We start from the raw sequence: 1,767 nt of genomic DNA on the forward strand, positions 1-1,767 counted from the left end.
CTGTCACCTCCGTCGGCATTGTCGGCGTTAGCGAGATGACTTCAAATACTGCGTGGAAGTTCATTCTCTTCCGTTCATTTCTCTGAATCATTTCATTGTTCAACTTGGTCTTGCTCAGCCTTGGGTTTTCAATATGGGATACCCGATGATGTTTTTTGTGCGACAGCGATGAGCTTTCTCTTGGACAGTATTTCGGCAAGGTGGTTGCGCACATCAGTATGGTCCGAAGAGTTGTCGGGGCTGAGCTCTGATGGCGCCATGCGAGTCGCATTCAGCCGTGGCTACGGTCTCATGCTCCCTCCAGCTGATCGGCGGCCGACTCGAAGCAAGCAAGGGAGGAGGTTGTGTACGGTTGCAATGGTGACGTCTGAAGGTCTCATTAACAGTGAAGGAATTTCGATGTATTCTTCGAGAACTATGGTGTTCGTGCACTCGCTAGAAGTTCCCTCCCAGCGGTGGGTCATTCGGCTGACGTCCCGGGTTTGGAGTTCTCCCTAGAGGCCGCAGTGGCTGTTAGTGGCCACCAAGATTTTGAGGACATTGACATCCCCTTTGTATGTCTATGGCGACCCGACAACTTCTCTGTAGCGGTGGCTCAACTGCACTTCCATCAAGAGGTATCAGTAGGTTTGCTTTCATGTATGGTATAGATGGTTAGCATTGGTGCTGGTGACGGATGCATGGTGGTCATTTGGGACCATTTGTTGCATCGCCCGCCCGGCCGCAGAAGCGATGGCCAGCCGCTGAAACCGCCGATGATCACTTAGCTCATTATCCTTCTCGTACGCTGTATGGCGTTGGCGAGATAGCTGATGGGGATGCCTGTGATGAGCGGTCATTAGTTGGCAAGGTAGGGCGACTACACTACAGTAGTAGTCCGGTCGGTCGCTCTGAACCGCTGGTCTCAAAGGCCATGTGTGCTTGTTGCTGTGATGTCTGTTGATTACTCTCGATCCGACTCGCATGTCTTCAACAGGTCAGCTTGTCTTCAACCGCGGGTTGGCTTTCGAGCCGCAGGGAGATCTGCTTGCCATCAGTCGAGTATCGAGCTGTTTCCCAGATCACCTAGTCTAGCACGAACTTGTCTAGTAAGGTTTAGCTGTAGGGTTCTTTTCAGCTCGAGAGCGCATCCTATTGGGACCAGGCGGCGTCTCTTATCCGTGTCTAGTACGATGAAGTATTGAGGGTTGATGTCAACGAAAAGGTAGTAATTGTGCTAAACTATGTCGCTATAGTGGCCACTGGCTGTAAGTCTCTTGAGGTTCTCGCTGGAACGCAGGCGTTTTGCCGAGCCCGTTGGAGAATCAACGAAGGAAATCAACGGTGTGAATGTGATGTTCGCAAATTTTGTACTATACTTATGAGACACAGCAAGGACGCCAAAATACTGTTTCAAAGGAATTGGAATCGATAGCATAGGAGCATGCTGTCGTGATGCTAGCGCTCTCTGTTCTTACAGTTGGTGTTGTGTTGCGAGACCAAGAGGGTACTTGTTTCTGCCGCAGGGTTGTGTGCATGCCGTACGAGTCCGCGGGTTCTGTTGCGAGTGGCCTGATGGATGCGCCCCATCCCAACGTGGGCGATCGTTTCATGTCAGGAGGTGCTGCTGCGGCTAATACGTTTACGATGCGCTCCAACTGTTCGAGGGTAATGCGAATAGTTTATGAAGATCAGCTCCTGATTCGGAGAGCTGACTGGTCCTTGTCAGGCGTATAAGCTGCTGGAGTCTGACGACGTCGATGAGCACAATCCGCCTGGGGCTGGTAG

At 51.6% G+C, this 1,767-nt stretch overlaps 2 protein-coding genes across 2 annotated transcripts in view; both read left to right on the forward strand.

Annotated features, from left to right (window-relative positions):
- Window positions 1-676: 676 nt before the first annotated feature.
- On the forward strand, window positions 677-1,168 carry Pmar_PMAR026515 (hypothetical protein; the record flags this gene model as incomplete). The annotated part of the gene is made up of 2 exons (XM_002773219.1): window positions 677-850; window positions 1,118-1,168. 2 exons carry the CDS (start codon window positions 677-679, stop codon window positions 1,166-1,168), a joined length of 225 nt encoding a protein of 74 aa, XP_002773265.1.
- Window positions 1,169-1,515: 347 nt separating this feature from the next.
- Pmar_PMAR026516 (hypothetical protein) overlaps window positions 1,516-1,767 on the forward strand; it is a gene marked incomplete at its 5' end in the record, with an annotated part of 2,035 nt that continues 1,783 nt past the window's right edge. Inside the window, one exon of the mRNA XM_002773220.1 lies at window positions 1,516-1,647. Within this exon, the coding sequence (XP_002773266.1) occupies window positions 1,516-1,647 (132 nt within the window). The remainder of the gene's footprint in view (window positions 1,648-1,767) is intronic.

This window comes from Perkinsus marinus (genome assembly GCF_000006405.1).
Source record: "Perkinsus marinus ATCC 50983 genomic scaffold scf_1104296959216, whole genome shotgun sequence".
In the NCBI taxonomy this organism is placed as follows: Eukaryota; Perkinsozoa; order Perkinsida; family Perkinsidae; genus Perkinsus; species Perkinsus marinus.